Genomic DNA, 15,619 nt, shown 5'->3' with positions numbered 1-15,619 from the left:
CCCCGTCTCTACTAAAAATACAAAACAAATTAGCCGGGCATAGTGGCAGGTGCTTATAGTCCCAGCTACTCAGGAGGCTGAGGCAGGAGAATGGCATGAACCTGGGAGGCTGAGCTTGCAGTGAACTGAGATCTCGTCACTGCATTCCAGTCTGGGTGACAGGGCGAGATTCTGTCTCAAAAAAAAAAAAAAAAAAAAAAAAAAAAAAGACTTTAGGATCCATTTTGTTCTATGTGTATTTCTTTTAAAATAAAAAGTCTGTTGGCTGGGCGCCAGTGGCTCACGCCTGTAATCCCAGCACTTTGGGAAGCCGAGGTGGGCGGATCACGAGGTCAAGAGATCGAGACCATCCTGGCCAACATTGTGAAACCCTGTCTCTACTTAAAATACAAAAATTAGCTGGGTGTGGTGGCGTGCACCTGTAGTCCCAGCTACTCGGGAGGCTGAGGTAGGAGATTCGCTTGAATCCTGGAGGTGGAGGTTGCAATGAGCTGAGATGGCGCCACTGCACTCCAGCCTGGGCGACAGTGTGAGACTCTGTCTCAAAAAAAAAAAACTGTCTCAAAGAAAGAAAGGGTTGACTTTAAGAATAGAATTTTTCTCCCTTCTCTGATTGTTTTATCCATTTTTCATTGAATAGGCCATGCTCTTGTGATCCCTCTGGCAGCATAGATGAATGTAATGTTGAAACAGGAAGATGTGTTTGCAAGGACAATGTCGAAGGCTTCAATTGTGAAAGGTAGTGCATTCTTTCTCCGGCTGCATTGTGTTTTCTCTGTTACCATAGTTCAAGTAAAAAAAAGTAACCGAGTGTGTCTTAATCTTTTTCAGATGCAAACCTGGATTTTTTAATCTGGAATCGTCTAATCCTAGGGGTTGCACACCCTGCTTCTGCTTTGGGCATTCTTCTGTCTGTACAAATGCTGTTGGCTACAGTGTTTATTCTATCTCCTCTACCTTTCAGATTGGTAATTTAGACCTCATCCCCCAACCTGTTAGAGCTGTGAGACTACACTTAAAATATTTTTAAAAATACAATCAGTAACTCTTTGAGGGCTTTTTGATGGTTGGCAACACTTTGTATTATTTAGCATGCATAGTTTTTATAGTTTGGCCTTTTAATTTAATGAAAATGTACTTTTGGCTTTAGAATTTATCTCAATGAATAGTGATTGCAAATGTTATGTAAATAGTAATAAAGTAAAATATAGTTTGAGTGGTATAGCATATATAGGTACTGTTGTAGGATCCATTTATTTAAAAAGGTTTATTGATGCCTTTCTGTATATAAGGTGTGGTCTTACACATTTTTATGGTACATAGAGGACCTGAATTCAGGATGTTTACAGTGTAAAGTGCTTGTGTTTTCCTTCTCTACCTGCAGATGAGGATGGGTGGCGTGTGGAACAGAGAGATGGCTCTGAAGCATCTCTCGAATGGTCCTCTGAGAGGCAAGATATTGCCGTGATCTCAGACAGCTACTTTCCTAGGTACTTCATTGCTCCTGGTAAGTAAGGCTAGAAAGCAGTCTGACTTGCTGTGTGCCTCTGTTTGATCTCAGTCTCACATTCTTGCCCACCATTGTGTCTGCATTCCAGCAAAGTTCTTGGGCAAGCAGGTGTTGAGTTATGGTCAGAACCTCTCCTTCTCCTTTCGAGTGGACAGGCGAGATACTCGCCTCTCTGCAGAAGACCTTGTGCTTGAGGGAGCTGGCTTAAGAGTATCTGTGCCCTTGATCGCTCAGGGCAATTCCTATCCAAGTGAGACCACTGTGAAGTATGTCTTCAGGTAAGATAGCCTTCTTTGTAAAATGAGACTTGACTAGCATTGTGAAAGTGGTGTCTTCATTTAAGTTTAACTGGCCTCTAGATATATTTTAAAGAAAACCTTCTGGGTTATTGTGGTGATTTTGTAAAAGGGAGCCTTCCTTTGTTTACCTTTATCTTTTCCAATTGTACTACCAAATCAATAGTCTCATTTTTTGTTTGATTTGATTGTCAGAGCATTGCATTGTTGGTGGCATAAATGAATAAGAAATATTTCCCCAACATCCAGAATTATCCTTACAGAGGTTAATGTGGCCCTTTCTTTCTCTCCAGGCTCCATGAAGCAACGGATTACCCTTGGAGACCTGCTCTTACCCCTTTTGAATTTCAGAAGCTCCTAAACAACTTGACCTCTATCAAGATCCGTGGGACATACAGTGAGAGAAGTAAGTTATGATATAACTTAGGAGAGTTGTTTAAAAAGATGATGGGGTAGAAAGATTCGTGGTAATGCAAAAGTTTCTCTTTCCTAATGTATAACACTGAGAAGTGTATAACAACCACGTTATACATGAATTATATATAACTGCTTTCAAGGACCTGGAAAAAATTTGGTAAAATTAGTAAATAGTATTATTTACTAGTTGATTACTCAGTTGATCAGTAGGTCAATTGAGGTTACATTGTATATGAATAGATTTTCTAAAAAACCTAATTATAGGCCAGGCGCAGTTACTTACACCTGTAATCCCAGCACTTTGGGAGGCTGAGGTGAGCAGATAACTTGAGGCCAGGAGTTTGAGACCAGCCTGGGCAACATGGTGAAACCCCATCTCTATTAAAAATGCAAAACTTAGCCAGGTGGGGTGACGAAAGCCTATAATCCCAGCTACTTGGGTGACTGAGGGATGAGAATTGCTGAAACCCGGGAGGCAGTGTTGCAGTGAGCTGAGCTCATGCCACTGCATTCCAGCCTGGGCGACAGAATGAGAATCTGTCTTAGAAAAAAAAAAAAAAATTCTAATTATAATTCTACTGGCTCAAGTTGCCTCATCTTCATTTCTTTTTATTTACTGTTGTGTAATTTATAATTTGAGCCATTGGTTAAATTATTAAAAGTCATAAATTATTGAATGATTTTGTTATAATTTTAGGTGAACAAGAGTTTAAGACTTAAAATTTTTTTTTTTTTTTTTTGACGGAGTCTTGCTCTGTCACCCAGGCTGGGGTGCAATGGCATGATCTTGGCTCACTGCAACTTCCGCCTCCCGGTTCAAGCGATTCTCCTGCTCAGCCTCCCAAGTAGCTGGAATTACAGGCATGCCCCACCACACCCGGCTAATTTTTGTATTTTTAGTAGAGATGGGGTTTCACCATGTTAGCCAGGCTGGTCTCAAAACTCCTGACCTCAAGTGATTCCCCCGCCTCGACCTCCAAAAGTGCTGGGATTACAAGCATGAGCCCCTGCACCTGGCCAAAATTTTTTTTCCTAAAAAAATGTTTTAAGCAAGGACCTTTTTCTTCTAGCAAGGTACAGCTATTTGGGGAGGTGGAGTTAGTGATGATGTGATATTGGGAGAGGCATCTGCAGCTTAGATGTGTTGATTTTTGAGAAGCCTGCGTGAATATCCAGATAAAAATGGCTTATAAGTAGTTAGAAATATGAATCTGGGGCTTAGGAAGAGATTAGGACTAGAGATCCAGATTTAGAAGGTTGTCAACATATGGGCAATACTTTTTAAACTTGGAAAGATGACAGAAAATATAGATGGGAAAGAAGGATGGAATCCTGGAAACAGTTAAGGTCCGTGCTCTAAGACCCAGGGGCAACATGGCGAAACCCCATCTCTACTAAAAGGTACAAAAAATTAGCAGAGTATGGTGGTGCACGCCTGTAGTACCAGCTTCTCAGGAGGCTGAGGTGAGAGGATCACGTGCGCTCAGGAGGTCGAGGCTGCAGTGGGCAGTAATTGTGCCACTGCACTCCAGCCTGGCCAATGGGGTGTGACCCTGTCTCAAAAAAATAAATAAATAAAACCCAAGGGAGAAAAAGAATTTTAAGAAAGAGAAACAATTAACAAGTTTAGGAAGCATCATTGGGTTTTGGATTGGGTGATTCCTTAATCATTGCTGAGTTTTTGTTTTTAGGAAGTGTTAAAACTGTCCAGGCGTGGTGGTTCACGCCTATCATTCCAGCACTTTGGGAGGCTGAGGCAGGAGGATTGCTTGAGGCTAGGTGTTCAAGACCAGCCTGGGCAACATAGCAAGATTCTGTCTCTATAAATCAAAAAAATTAGCTGGTCGTGGTGGCACACACCTGTGGTCCTAGCTACCTTGGAGGCTGAGGGCAGGGGGATGCATGAGCCCAAGAGGTTGAGCCTGCAGTGAGCTGTGATCATGTCATTGCATACCAGCCTGAGTTTACAGAGTGGATCTATCTCAATCAATCAATCAATCAATGAGGGGAGGGTATGAAACTGAAAGATCACAGTGCTTTAAAAAGTAATTTGAAGTTGAGGAAGTAAAATACAGAATGTTCTGTTAAGAAGTTTGGCTATGAGGAAAAGATATGGACTATAATTTGGGAGTAGGGACAAGATCGATGAAAGAGTATTTTTAGAATGGGGAGATTTAAAGATGTTTAGAATGGGAAGCACAGTAAACCATAAAGTCATATCTCATGACCTAACTAGGCAAGAGAAACCCGTAAACATACTAAAGTAGTACGTTTAGGGTAGTAATGGAGGTGTCCTTCAGCCTTAGGTGGTCAATTTTCAAATGAATTTTATAAACAGCAAGTGCTATTTCATAACATGAAAAATACGCTTTAAGCATAAGACTGCAAAACCCTAGAGTAGAATGGAGATGACAGGGAAATATGATGATGTTACTGAGGCCTCTACGTCTCTGATAAAATGTTCCTAGTGATGCTTGTATCAGGGGCACCACTGGATTGGATGAACCATTGGTCTAATGCAATATAAGGTTTCCTCTGGTTTCTTATAGAAATGGAAAAGCATTGGGCTTTGGAGTAGTTGTATACTTGTAAGAAGTAACCCTGAGTATTAGAACTTTACTTGAGAGTTTTTGTTTTTTGTTTTTTGGGGTTTTTTGGGCTGTTTTACGGAGGACAGAAATTATATAACCTGAGTATTACCTGTTGACAGGTGTTTTCCCGTCTGTCTTATCCTTGAATTCTGTAGTTAGTGCCTGCTTTTGTAGCAAAAGAATGAAAACACTGCTTAATGGCTATAGATGTAAACTCTTTTTTCCCCCACACTCTTGCTCATATCTCTTCTCACTTCAAATGATTGTCTAATGCTTTTCATTTTTCACATAGGTGGGGACTGTAAAATTCAGCAAATCTAAGGGTATGTGTGTGTGTTTTAAAAAATGTAAAAGTTTGGGCCGGGCATAGTGGCTCATGCCTGTAATCCCAGCACTTTGGGAGGCCGAAGTAGGCTGATCACCTAAGGTCAGGAGTTCGAGACCAGCCTGGCCAACATGGTGAAACCCCATCTCTGCTAAAAAAAAAAAAAAAAATACAAAAATTAGCCGGGCATGGTGACATGCCTGTAATCCCAGCTACTCAAGAGGCTGAGACAGGAGAATTGCTTGAACCCAGGAGACCCAGGAGACGGAGGTTGCAGTGAGCCAAGATCACACCACTGCACTCCAGCCTGGGAGACGGAGTGAGACTCCATCTCAATAAATAAATAAATAAATGAACAAATTAATAAATAAAATAAAAGTTTGTTATACCACTACTCCAGATACTTAGCACTCAGTACCACATGATTTTTCTAAATGCTGTTTTGTAATTCTCTTCTCCAGGGGATAGACATGGATATCTTGTTTAGTGTATCAGAGCCCAGTTAAGCTAATGCCTGATTTTCTCTGGAATTTGGGGTCTAGTTACTTTTTAGTGTTACTGAGTTTACACAAGGTGTGGAAAACAAGCCAGTTTGGTGATTTTCTTTTCCTCACCATACACAGGTGCTGGATATTTGGATGATGTCACCCTGGCAAGTGCTCGTCCTGGGCCTGGAGTCCCTGCAACTTGGGTGGAGTCCTGCACCTGTCCTGTGGGATATGGAGGGCAGTTTTGTGAGATGTGCCTTTCAGGTTACAGAAGAGAAACTCCTAGTCTTGGACCATACAGTCCATGTGTGCTTTGCACCTGCAATGGACACAGCGAGACCTGTGATCCTGAGACAGGTGAGATGATCTTTGGCAGCTCTTAGACCTAACTTCTCTTTAGCAGTTGGGTAGAAAGTGCTCATTGTCTTATATACTTGTACACTTGCCTGTTTTCTCACACCTGCCCTCCGAATAGGTGTTTGTAACTGCAGAGACAATACGGCTGGCCCGCACTGTGAGAAGTGCAGTGATGGGTACTATGGAGATTCAACTGCGGGAACCTCCTCTGATTGCCAGCCCTGTCCGTGTCCCGGAGGCTCAAGTTGTGCTGTTGTCCCCAAGACAAAAGAGGTGGTGTGCACCAACTGTCCTACTGGCACCACTGGTAAGTCTGCTCGCTCTATCTGCTTTCAGTGTTCCATTCTATGAAAAGACCTTGGGGAAAGGGGCTTCGGGGTTGTTTTGGATCTTTGTGTTTGGTTCAGTTTCAGTGGTTATGGTTTTCCTAATAGGAAACTGAGGCTCACTCTCCTTGTTTCCTTCCATCTCTCTTTTGGGTATCCCCTCATTGTCTCCATCTCTCAACCAAGGGCTTTCATGTCACCTTGATCTACCATCTCCCCTTTAGGTGATCAAATCTCGTCTTTAGGCTTCAAAAGTCTTTCTATATGATAGCTAAGTTTGTATTTCCAGCCCTGACACCTCTCCTGAGCTACCTACTTGCCATTTCCACTAGGGTGGTGGGCTAGAAGCCTTCCACTTGCCTTTCCACATCCCTGTTCACCTTTCTCCACCCTGATTGAGAACTGCATGCACTGCATCAAATGCCAGGCTCCATCTGCATTCAGACAGCAGGAAGCACATACGGGAGCTCACAGAGAAGGAAGAGGGTGAGGACAGAGTATTTATCCCATGGCTCCTTCTCTATGGGGTTCTCTGGATTGATGACCTCAAATCAAAGTTCTCAGCTCCTGGCAGACCTTGTCCAAACAGCTCTTTTCACCTTTAGGTTCTGCTAGCTGTTCCACCCACCACCTGAGGCCCAGGGTATGGAGCCTGTCTCAAGTGCTACACTCTCCTCGCAGTTTCCCCACACTCCGTGCTGATTTGATTGTATCAGCCATTTTCTGCTGTGATCTTGATTCACATAGCCTAAGGAACTCAAATTTAAACAAATCCAAGTTAAATATTTGATTTCCTCCCTTTTCTTCAACCCTTTGTTTCTCCTCCAATCTTGTTCATCTTAGTAAATATGCTGCCATTAGCCTAGTTGCTCAAGCTGAAACCTCAGGGCTTATACTTGATTCATCTTCCTTTCAAGTCCTAGAAACAGTCAGCAAATCTTACTGATTTTATCTCAGATCTGACCACTTTTCACCACTTCCACTGTCACTACCCTGGTTCAAACCTGTTATCTCTCACCTGGGATTGCCTAATTGTTCTCCCTGCTTCACCTGCTCCCCTACAGTGGATCCAGTCTCCACATGGAAGCCAAAATGGTCCTTTAAAAATGTACCTCACATTACACCACTTTTAAACCCTCCAGTAGCTTCTTAATACACTAAAACCAAATCCCTTACTTACTCTGACCTCCATGCTCCTACATGGGTTTGAACTGCTTCCATGGCTTATCTTGTTTTGTCTGAAACTTTCTTCCCTTGGATAATATCCTGGCTGGTCTCTTCTCTGTCTTTCCATTGCTATCCCAACGTCGTCTTCTTACAGAAGTTTTCCCTACCCACCGGTATAAAGTAGCCCTCACCTTCACCCCATCATGTTGCTCTATTTTGTTTAAATTTTTTTATGCGTATCCCTATCTGAAGTAATCTTGTTTATCTGTGTGTCTATGTATTGGTCTTCACCAACCGCTGCATAAGCTTCATGAGAGCAGAGACCTTATCCACCTTGTTCACATCATCCTAATGACCTAGAACAGTGCTGGCTGTTATGTAGTAGAGCTCAGAAAATACTTGTTGAATGAATTAATAAACCTCGGATTCACCAGAAATTTTAGGCTAATTCAGGCCCTACTGATTACAAAGATATCATGAGCCCAACTTGAACTAATCATGGTAGGTAAGTGGAAAAGGAAGGATGAGGAGCGGTGAATTTAGGACAGTGGAAAGAGCCCTGGATTCTAGCTCTCCCTCTCTACCTGTCAGTTCTTTGGTTGCAGGCAAATTACTTATCCTCTCTCTTCCTTGAGCTATAATATTTAATACAAGCAGGCAGCAACTGATGATTTCTAAGTTCTCTTCTAACATACCCTGATTTTGTACCAATTGGTACTGATTAACAAGGATTAGCACATGCCTGTTACATTTTAAGAGAATGGTTCTGCTCACCCTGTTGTGTGGGAAACCTATGGTGTCAAGAGTGGCACTTCACCTCTTTTAATATCATCTGCCAAAACAACATATACGAATGTACTATCCTTTAAGACTGGAGAGGTTTATAAACCTTGGGCTTAACTCATTTACAGAGCAGTTTTAATAGATGATTTGGGTTGATTGTCACAACAGTTGAAGTGAAGTAGGCAGACCAGGTGCTTCCTTTCTAGTGAGGAAATAGAGATGTGCTCAAGGTCACTCTGGTAGTCTGGCCCCATGCCAGGGCTGCAGCCCAGGTCCTTTGCCCTCCGTTGCACCATGTCTTCTCTCATGTGATGATTATGCTGGACTACCTGTAGCCAGTGGTAATCTAGCACCAAAAACGTCTAAGGCTTTTCTTTCTCATAACATCAGATTGTCTCATCCCCAGGTAAGAGATGTGAGCTCTGTGATGATGGCTACTTTGGAGACCCCCTAGGTAGAAACGGCCCTGTGAGACTTTGCCGCCTGTGCCAGTGCAATGACAACATTGATCCCAACGCAGTTGGAAATTGCAATCGCTTGACAGGAGAATGCCTGAAGTGCATCTATAATACTGCTGGCTTCTATTGTGACCGGTGCAAAGACGGATTTTTTGGAAATCCCCTGGCTCCCAATCCAGCAGACAAATGCAAAGGTAATCAGCCTTTAACCAGATTCTGTCACAGTTAAATGTCCCTTTATTGTGAGAATTCTTGTGTGTCTCTTAAAATACGTATAGTTGTTTAGCCCAATAGAAATACATTGTGAACTGCTTTTGTCATTGAGAATTTTCTAGTCACCACATTAAAAAAGTATAAAAAGGACAGTCATGGCGTCTGACACCTGTGGTCCCGTAAAAAGAAACAGGTGAAATGAATACTAATGTATTTTATTTAATATATGTAACATATTATTTCTTATTGTAATCAATAAATTTTTTTTTTTTTTTTTTTTTTTTTTTTTTTTTTGAGACGGAGTCTCGCTCTGTCGCCCAGGCTGGAGTGCAGTGGCGCAATCTCAGCTCACTGCAAGCTCCGCCTCCCGGGTTCACGCCATTCTCCTGCCTCAGCCTCCCGAGTAGCTGGGACTACAGGCGCCCGCCACTGCGCCCGGCTAATTTTTTCTATTTTTAGTAGAGACGGGGTTTCACCATGGTCTCGATCTCCTGACCTTGTAATCCGCCCGCCTCGGCCTCCCAAAGTGCTGGGATTACAGGCGTGAGCCACCGCGCCCGGCAATAAAAATTATTAATGCATATTCTTTCTCATGCTAAACCTTGAAAATCCATTGCGTATCTCACATTTATAGCACATCTCAATTCAGACCAGCCAGCCACATTTAAAGTGCTCAGTAGCCACATGTGACCAGCAGCTACCAACCTGGCAACACAAGTCTAAAGAATCTCTTTGGATTGTTTATATTTTAGTATTTCTCTCAGGTGATTTGTGTCTTTTGCCATCTCTGTCTTCCTGCCTTAGCCTGCAATTGCAATCCATATGGGACAGTGAAGCAGCAGAGCAGCTGTAACCCCGTGACGGGGCAATGTGAATGTTTGCCTCACGTGACTGGCCGGGACTGTGGTGCTTGCGACCCTGGATTCTACAACCTGCAGAGTGGGCAAGGCTGTGAGAGGTGAGACATAGGTGCCTTTGGTGGAAGTAATCTTTGCTTTTTCTGTTCTAAAAAATGAATTTTTATAAGTTACATTTAATAGTTGACTGTTCAGAAATTCCTGGAGTGCCTAATGTAGGCAAGGCATCCTTCAGGGGCAATGCTGGAGAATTGTAATAAAGCTATTGAAAGAAAGGAGTGGAGCACAGTGGCCCCAGCTGTGCCAGAATCACCTGAACAACCTTTTAAAAGTACAAATTGCCAGGTCCTTTCTGAGGCACTTAGAATCAGACCCTCCAGGGTTGCAGCCTGGGAACTTCTGTTTTCAAAGTTGTTACTTAGTGTCCATACAGTCCCAGGTTGGAGAACACTGGTAGCAGTTAAGTTAGGAAAAGAAGTTCTGAATACCACTCATGAAAATTACTTGAACCTTAGGGGCTTAATAACCCTTAACATTCCATCTTAGTAACGCTTACCATTCAGTTTTCTGATACAAGATCAGTGCTATACTAAAAAAAAAAAAAAAAAAAGGTTTTACTTAAAGTCTTTTTTTTTTGGCCTGAGAAATGTCCTGTGTTCATTTTCAGGTGTGACTGCCATGCCTTGGGCTCCACCAATGGGCAGTGTGACATCCGCACCGGCCAGTGTGAGTGCCAGCCTGGCATCACCGGTCAGCACTGTGAGCGCTGTGAGGTCAACCACTTTGGGTTTGGACCTGAAGGCTGCAAACGTAAGGGGTGTTGGTGGCATACAACTCTAAGCCTCCCCTAATTCCAGTTAGTGTCTTAAGGCCAGAAAAGACTTTGACAGCCTCCGTCTAGCCACTTGGCTCATAGTCAGGGCTGTACCTAAGTCATCGTAGATGCTTTATTTGATGAATATTATCCATTTGTAAAACTCTGCAGATCAAAGCCTTCTCTGGTTTCTTTGTATGTTTTCTTTTATAACATTTCTGATTCTTCCTTTTTCCAATCTTTTATTTTTTCCAAGGAAGTCTTCCTTTGGTTACTGAGCTTTCCCACTGTGGTTAACAAAACTTCTTTATTGATTGCATTCTTAGTGCAGATAATGAAATAGTGGAGGATTCTGTTCACGATATGTTTGTTGACTTACTGGCTGTAGTTGCTTCCCACCCTTGGGGCCCTTTTGGTATGATTACGTATAAACATCTGCTTCTCTTTGGCATAAACACTTGCCTGGAATTGGGCCTCAGAACAGATTGGCTTTTGCTTTCTGAATTCCTTCATTTCTCCTGTGGAATGTAGCATAAGTAATTGACTCAGTTCAGAGAACACAGTGAATAAACAAACTATAAGATAATGCAAAAGAAGCATTAGCATTTGGGTTTTCTAATTCCTTAGAGAAATATTAAACAGTGGAGAATCGAAGGTAGAGATGAATTCTTGAAGTGCATGAAAAGAGCACTGAGACTTTCATAACTTCTCTAATTACTAAGTAACCTGAAGTGTGTCCCAAAGGTTGCACGTTTTCCTTTAAAGCTCATTTTGACTTTAAAAACTGTCAGTTTTCTCTGCTAAACAGACTTAGCCATTTAATATCTCATAAATAGTCCTGTTTTTCAGAAAATTATAACAATAGTATAGTCAGCTTGTTGTTGCCAGTCTGAATTAAGAGATATACTCTTCCTTCTTTTGCTAATTATGTATTATTTTCTCCTTATTCTGCAGCCTGTGACTGTCATCCCGAGGGGTCTCTTTCACTTCAGTGCAAAGACGATGGTCGCTGTGAATGCAGAGAAGGCTTTGTGGGAAATCGCTGTGACCAGTGTGAAGAAAACTATTTCTACAATCGGTCTTGGCCTGGCTGCCAGGAATGTCCAGCTTGTTACCGTTTGGTAAAGGATAAGGTAAGCTGTCAATAGTGCATTCATTTATTCTTCCAGCAGACATTGAGTGGAAACTTACTGTGCACTAATCTCTGTAGAAAAAGTGGTGAACAAGATAGATGTGGTCCCTATTCTTAAAGACTTATGTTCCAGTTGGGAGGCAAATAATAAAAAATAAATAAATAAACAAAACAAACACTGAGATAAGTGCCAGAAAGAATACAAATGGAGAATAACTGGGGGAAGCTACTTTATATAAGGCCTCTTTACAGAATTCATCTAAGGTGAGATCTTATGGATACGAAGGAATGAGCCAAGTGAAAAGTAATGGTAGGTTTGTTCCAGGCAGAAGGAACCTGGTATTCAGAGGCCTGGGAGCTGGAGAGTGGCTGGAGCCTGCTGAGTGCGGAGAGTGTGGTCTGTGATAAGACTGGATAGGTTGGTAGGGACAGATTATATGGGACCGTGATGACCATAGTAAGAAGTTTAGATTTGATCCCAAATCCAGTAAGAATGCATTGAAGAAACTCTTAAAATCTAGGAAATCCAGATTATATTTTAAGAGGAGCACTTTTGACTGCTGTGTGAACAGTGATGGTTAGGAATGGGGCTTAATGGGAAGCCTCAATTGGATTGGATAAATATGCATGTTTGGGGACAGGATAGGGAAAGAGAAGAATAAGGATGTGTCTTGAGTTTTTTCTTAAGGTAGCTGGAGGCCTTATTTACTGAGATGGAGAATTCATCAGGGAGAATAGAGGTAAGAGGTATAATTCTGGATGTTAAGTTTGAGATACCTATCAGAGAGCTGAGTGGAGATGTCACGAAGGTAATCTGACACTCAAGGGAGAGGTCAGAGCTGAAGAATCATCAGCATGCAGTCTTTAAAGTCAAAGGAATGGCTCTGAAGGTTTTCTTTTGAAGCTAGAAAAATAAAGAAAAACTAGCCATGTCTTCTCTTCAGAAGTAGACATCCATGGAGTGGATAGAACTACATATTCATGGAGTGCCCATGATTCCTACAGGAAGTGTGATTGAGTTCTTCAGGAATACTTGTGTGTCCTACCTTTCCCTTTTCTTTCTTCCATGTGTTTAGGTTGCTGATCATCGAGTGAAGCTCCAGGAATTAGAGAGTCTCATAGCAAACCTTGGAACTGGGGATGAGATGGTGACGGATCAAGCCTTCGAGGATAGACTAAAGGAAGCAGAGAGGGAAGTTATGGACCTCCTTCGTGAGGCCCAGGATGTCAAAGGTATGCATGATTGAACAGTGCGTGACTTCAGTGAGGTGGACTAATCTTTAGATGTGGCTCCTAAAGCAAGGTTAATTAGTATGGTTTTATAAAATTCTTTCTCAATATTTGAACTACTTGTAGATTATAAATTATTTCATTTTTTAAACACTAATTCAAAAAACAACCTGACAAACTTACTGCTTTAAGATATAGTAACTATAGGGTGATTTTCCAACAGATAAAAAACTATTTGATATTGAAATTTCAAGCATTTTTTGAATCTGTGCTATTACAGGGTGTCTTAAAATAGTTTTAAAAATCATGAAAGGCATGCGTTTTCATAAGCTGCTTTTTTTTTTTTTTTTTTTTGAGCCAGAGTCACTGTCACTGAGGCTGGAGTGCAGTGGCCTGATCTTGGCTCACTGCAACCTCTGCCTCCTGGGTTCAAGTGGTTCTCCTGCCTCAGCCTCCCAAGTACCTGGGACTACAGGCACATGCCCACCGTGCCCGGGTAATTTTTTGTATTTTGAGTAGAGATGACGGTTCACCATGTTAGCCAGGATGGTCTTGATCTCCCGACCTCGTGATTCGCCCACCTCGGCCTCCCGAAGTGCTGGGATTACAGGCATGAGCCACTGCGCCCAGCCAAAAAATTTTTACATTATCAAATAATTGAGTAACCCTCCAAGCAGGACCGCCATACACAGTTAGGCAAGAGTTTATAGAATATCACCTCTGTACGTGCATTTAGTAGCCCCGCTTCAGTTTGGTTTTTTCCAAACCTGTATTCATCTTTGTTGGTCTTACCTTTGACTTCTCATCTTTTTTTATTTTTTATTTTATTTTTTACGTTCCTTAGAAAATTTAGACCCCAACACTGAGCATGATGCTGAAATATGAATTGGTCAATTTACTTAATGGTTTTTATATATTAATAAAACCTCACGATACATGAAAGTTTTAATAATAACAGGGCTATATTTTATCTTTTGATTTGTTAGGACCTGAGTATGAGATTTAAGTTGAATGAGCATATTAATAAAGAATAATTTTAAGAACTATTCAAAAATAGAGATGAGTTTGAAAGAAATTACACTGATATGCTAGGGCATGGGGGTGGCAGAAGAGTCTATTTAGTTTAAAATGCAAAATGAGTTTAATTTGTCATACTTCAACGTATGTTTTAAACCTGGTTTTTTCTGGGTTTTGAAAAATGTTTGGCTTTTAGGGCTGGCAGCATTTTTAACAACGTTGTATATTTATGACTAAATTGCATGTGCTGGTATTAAAGTCAGTCATTCTTGCCTTCATCAAACATTCCTTGGGTGTCTTCTCTTTGCCATCCACTGCGTAAGACCAGCGATATAGTGATGAGTAAGAAAGAGTTCATAGTCAAGTGGGCAGATGGGCACACAGTTGGAGAAGTGTGATGAGTATACAGAGAAGGACCTACTGGGCGTGGTAAAGGCTGTCCAGCTATGCCAGGGGCTTTGCAGAAACCTGGCAGAAAGCTGCTATGTTTGAAGAGTAAAGATACATAGGGCCTCAGATTTCATGTGAGATGATACGATCCTCTTCAGATAATTTACAGACTTTCTTCTGCAAACCATTTTAGATGTTGACCAGAATTTGATGGATCGCCTACAGAGAGTGAATAACAGTCTGTCCAGCCAAATTAGCCGTTTACAAAATATCCGGAATACCATTGAAGAGACTGGAAACTTGGCTGAACAAGCACGTGCCCATGTAGAGAACACAGAGAGGTTGATTGAAATCGCGTCCAGAGAACTTGAAAAAGCAAAAGTCGCTGCTGCCAATGTGGTAAGTGATTGCAAACGTCTGAGGTGGGGATGGGGGAGGCCCTTGGGATTTGTAGCAAGTCTGTTACTGGCAGTGGAGTGCTTCTTCAACTAAATTGACTCCATGCATCTTTCTGTTTGTCCCCAATTATGGAGCAAGAAAGCCACATTGCTCATAGTTGGCATGAAACAGTTATTACAAACTGGATAAAAACCAAGGGACATCTGGGTTATTTCTCTAGCTTTGTTCCTTCTATGGTACTAGGCAGTTTAATCTTCCTTTATCCTTTACTGAAAATAGAAAGAATCTGCAATCGAGGGTGGTAATATTAAATAAAGATCCCTGAAAATAAGAAGAGGCATTCTTGGGACCAGGCGCGGTGGCTCATGCCTGTAATCCCAGCACTTTGGGAGGCCGAGGCGGGTAGATCACCTGAGGTCGAGAGTTCGAGACCAGCTTGACCAACATGGAGAAACCCCATCTCTACTAAAAGTACAAAATTAGCTGGGCATAGTGGCGCATGCCTGTAATCCCAGCTACTTGGAAGGCTGAGGCAGGAGAACCACTTGAACCCAGGAGGCAGAGGTTGCGGTGAACTGAGATTGTACCATTGCACTTCTGCCTCGGCAACGAGAGTAAAACTCCATCTCAAAAAAAAAAAAAAAAAAAAGGAAGAGGCATTCTTTTTGCCCTCTAACAAAAATTTAGTTTTGATTCTTGCTTTATTAAATTGAAATAATTCAGTCTTTTGAGAATAAGTGCTTTATTTCCTGTGCAGTCAGTCACTCAGCCAGAATCTACAGGGGACCCAAACAACATGACTCTTTTGGCAGAAGAGGCTCGAAAGCTTGCTGAACGGTAACTTCTGGA

General features: G+C 41.8%; 1 protein-coding gene across 1 annotated transcript in view; it reads left to right on the top strand.

Annotated features, from left to right (window-relative positions):
* LAMC1 (laminin subunit gamma 1) overlaps positions 1-15,619 on the top strand; it is a 121,039-nt gene that overhangs the window by 90,957 nt on the left and 14,463 nt on the right. Inside the window, exons 7-20 of the mRNA XM_007989245.3 lie at positions 641-739; positions 832-968; positions 1,385-1,507; positions 1,599-1,788; positions 2,100-2,212; positions 5,763-5,984; positions 6,103-6,291; positions 8,667-8,912; positions 9,736-9,889; positions 10,456-10,598; positions 11,557-11,735; positions 12,811-12,967; positions 14,565-14,770; positions 15,528-15,607. Coding sequence (XP_007987436.3) covers positions 641-739; positions 832-968; positions 1,385-1,507; positions 1,599-1,788; positions 2,100-2,212; positions 5,763-5,984; positions 6,103-6,291; positions 8,667-8,912; positions 9,736-9,889; positions 10,456-10,598; positions 11,557-11,735; positions 12,811-12,967; positions 14,565-14,770; positions 15,528-15,607 — 2,238 coding nt within the window. The remainder of the gene's footprint in view (positions 1-640; positions 740-831; positions 969-1,384; positions 1,508-1,598; positions 1,789-2,099; positions 2,213-5,762; positions 5,985-6,102; positions 6,292-8,666; positions 8,913-9,735; positions 9,890-10,455; positions 10,599-11,556; positions 11,736-12,810; positions 12,968-14,564; positions 14,771-15,527; positions 15,608-15,619) is intronic.

The sequence above is a fragment of the Chlorocebus sabaeus genome, chromosome 25 (genome assembly GCF_047675955.1).
Source record: "Chlorocebus sabaeus isolate Y175 chromosome 25, mChlSab1.0.hap1, whole genome shotgun sequence".
NCBI lineage: Eukaryota > Metazoa > Chordata > Mammalia > Primates > Cercopithecidae > Chlorocebus > Chlorocebus sabaeus.
Note: the sequence above shows the minus strand (reverse complement) of the source record. Positions and strands in the feature narration are given on the sequence as shown.